Here is a 2,500-nt window from a genome sequence, read left to right as displayed (position 1 = left end):
AATATGGAAGAAACAGGTGTTTCCACGACTCTACCACCCAGTCAATTCTCTTCCACTTAATCCCTATTTCATGGCCACATATCTTTCCGGCTAAGTAATGGGAAACCTTTCTCCTGTTACATGAATCCAATTTTCATTTCATCCGGAAAAAGCCATCTTTTTCTCAACAATGTCTTTGTCATTTGATCCAATAGCGTTCCGTTAGATAGGAACAGATTTGATAAATACTGATAACTCTCGGATGGAGTATTAGAACGGAAAAATCCATTAGATAATGAACTATTGGTTCTAAGCCATCTCTGGCGATGAATCAACAATTCGAAGTGCTTTTCTTGCGTATTCTTGATAAACCAGCGTTTATATATAGATGTAGGAGGATCTGGTTGGGAAGTAAGAAGCCCCTTTGACATCTCTTCATCTGCAAAGAATTCTCGGTGTGAAAACACAGAGACAAGGGGCTGATCTTTGAATAGGAAAAAGAGTGGATCCGCAGGTTCCCAAATGAATTGGCTTATTCGAAAAAAGCCTTGTTCGTTGGAAGATCTATCTCGTGTCTGGTACTGCATGGTTCTACTCTGCAAGAACTCCGAATCATTCTCTTGAAGCTCATCCTTTTCATCATAAATGATCCGCTTGCCCCGAAATGACCCGGCCCGATAGGGAAATCCCAATTCATTGGGCCTTTCGATACAATCAAATAGAAAGCCCCAGGGGCGCCATATTCTAGGAGCCCAGACTATGTGATTGAATAAATCCTCCTCTATCTGTTGCGGGTCGAGGACTCCTTCTCCTTCCCCTTCTTCAAACTCCGATTCGTATTTTTCATAGAGAAATCTCTGATCAACGATAGAACAAGATCCTTTTTGCATCATATCTAAGGGATTCCTTGGTTCGGGCCGAAGAAGCAATGTCACTCGATCATTATCAAACCGACTGCAATCTTTTTCTGTCCGCGAGGATCCCACCAGAGCGCCTTCTACTTCTAATAGGCCATGGACTAGATCAGAATCATTCTCAACGAGTCCAGAAGAAGTGATCCCGTTTTTTTCATCGGGTCCGGGTAGAGACCAAAGGTCTTGAGCGACCGATCCGGCAGAACAACTCAAAAGATAAAGAAGTATCGTTAATTTCTTCATGCTCGTTCCAAGTTCGAAGTACCATTTGTACAAATAAGAATCCCCTTCGTTACACGATTTCTTCTTCATATAGATAGATATAGGATCTATGGGGCAATTACTTAGAAGTACATTTTGTGCAACAGCCCTCCCTATCTGATAGAAAAGGATCCCATGATCTTGAACCGATCTTACCTGGGATCGCAAATCCCAAGTTTGTCTATGAAGAGCAGATCTAATTGTATTAGTGTCTATAATTGATTTCTTCTGTGTAATACTAATCGATAGGGCCTCATTGGTAAGTGCTACAAGATCTCGTGCATTGGAACCCATGGTTATGGACCCGAATCCATTAGTATGGAACATTTTCTTTTCCAAGTGAAATCCCCTAGTATATGAAAGAGTGAAAAAGTGCTTTCGTTGTTGTGGAATAAGAAGCCTTCGTATCTTAATGCATGTATTTAATTTATTCGGGGCTATTAGAGCGGGATCCACTTTTTGGGGAATATGAGTCGAAGCAATAACAAGAATATTTCTAGTGGAACATCTTTCACAATCCCTGGAGAGATAGTTCACTAATAGACCGAGGGATAAGTAATTCGACTCATTCACATCCAGATCATGAATGTTTGGAATCCATATTATGCAAGGAGACATTGCTTTTGCTAATTCGAATTGAAGGGTGATATAAAATCGGCCTATTTCCGACATCATATCGATAGTTAGCGCATTCATCATAGTTAGAAGCTCCAGCTCCGTATCAAGGTCACGATCGATATCGTCACTAGCATCAATATCGTCACTAGCATCATCGATATCATCAATAAGAAAACCTTTAGGCTTGTTATCCAGGAACTTGTTCAGAAATACTGTAATGAAAGGAACATAGGAGTTTGCCGCTAGGTATTTGACCAAATAGGAGCGTCCGGTTCCTATAGAACCTATCACTAAAATACCCCTAGAGGGGGATAGGGCTAGGCGGAGCGAAAAGGGTTTTCCATGAGATGGGAAATGAAAACTATTAGCCCCACACGAAGTTTGTGAATAAGTGATTGTCTGATAATGAGCAAGGAATATCCGTCTTTCTGCTAAACAGTATGTATTGAACTCATAATTCATGAAATGCTTTTTATGAATGTCAACTAAGTATCGTAAGTAAATTGTTCCCGGTTGTTCAATCATTTGATAACCAGAGTCATTCTTTGATAAATGATCACTATGAGTCAGACTCGATAGAATTTGATCAATCCTTTTTTCTGTCGTTAAGGTTAAGGTGGAGAACTGAACCAAGAATTCTCTTTCTTTATCATCAATCGAATCACTGTTCGCGACCCAGGATTCTATTTTATCATCAATCCAATCACCGTTCCCCTTTTTTCTTTTTC

General features: G+C 40.2%; 1 protein-coding gene across 1 annotated transcript in view; it reads right to left on the bottom strand. All coding sequences in view use genetic code 11, as the record gives it.

The window, feature by feature from the left end:
* Positions 1-116: 116 nt before the first annotated feature.
* ycf2 overlaps positions 117-2,500 on the bottom strand; it is a 6,849-nt gene continuing 4,465 nt past the window's right edge. The window contains exon 1 of the mRNA in view: positions 117-2,500. This exon is cut by the window's right edge and continues 4,465 nt beyond it. Coding sequence (YP_740519.1) covers positions 117-2,500 — 2,384 coding nt within the window.

Source organism: Citrus sinensis, chloroplast, assembly GCF_022201045.2.
Source record: "Citrus sinensis chloroplast, complete genome".
Taxonomy (NCBI): domain Eukaryota; kingdom Viridiplantae; phylum Streptophyta; class Magnoliopsida; order Sapindales; family Rutaceae; genus Citrus; species Citrus sinensis.
Note: the sequence above shows the minus strand (reverse complement) of the source record. Positions and strands in the feature narration are given on the sequence as shown.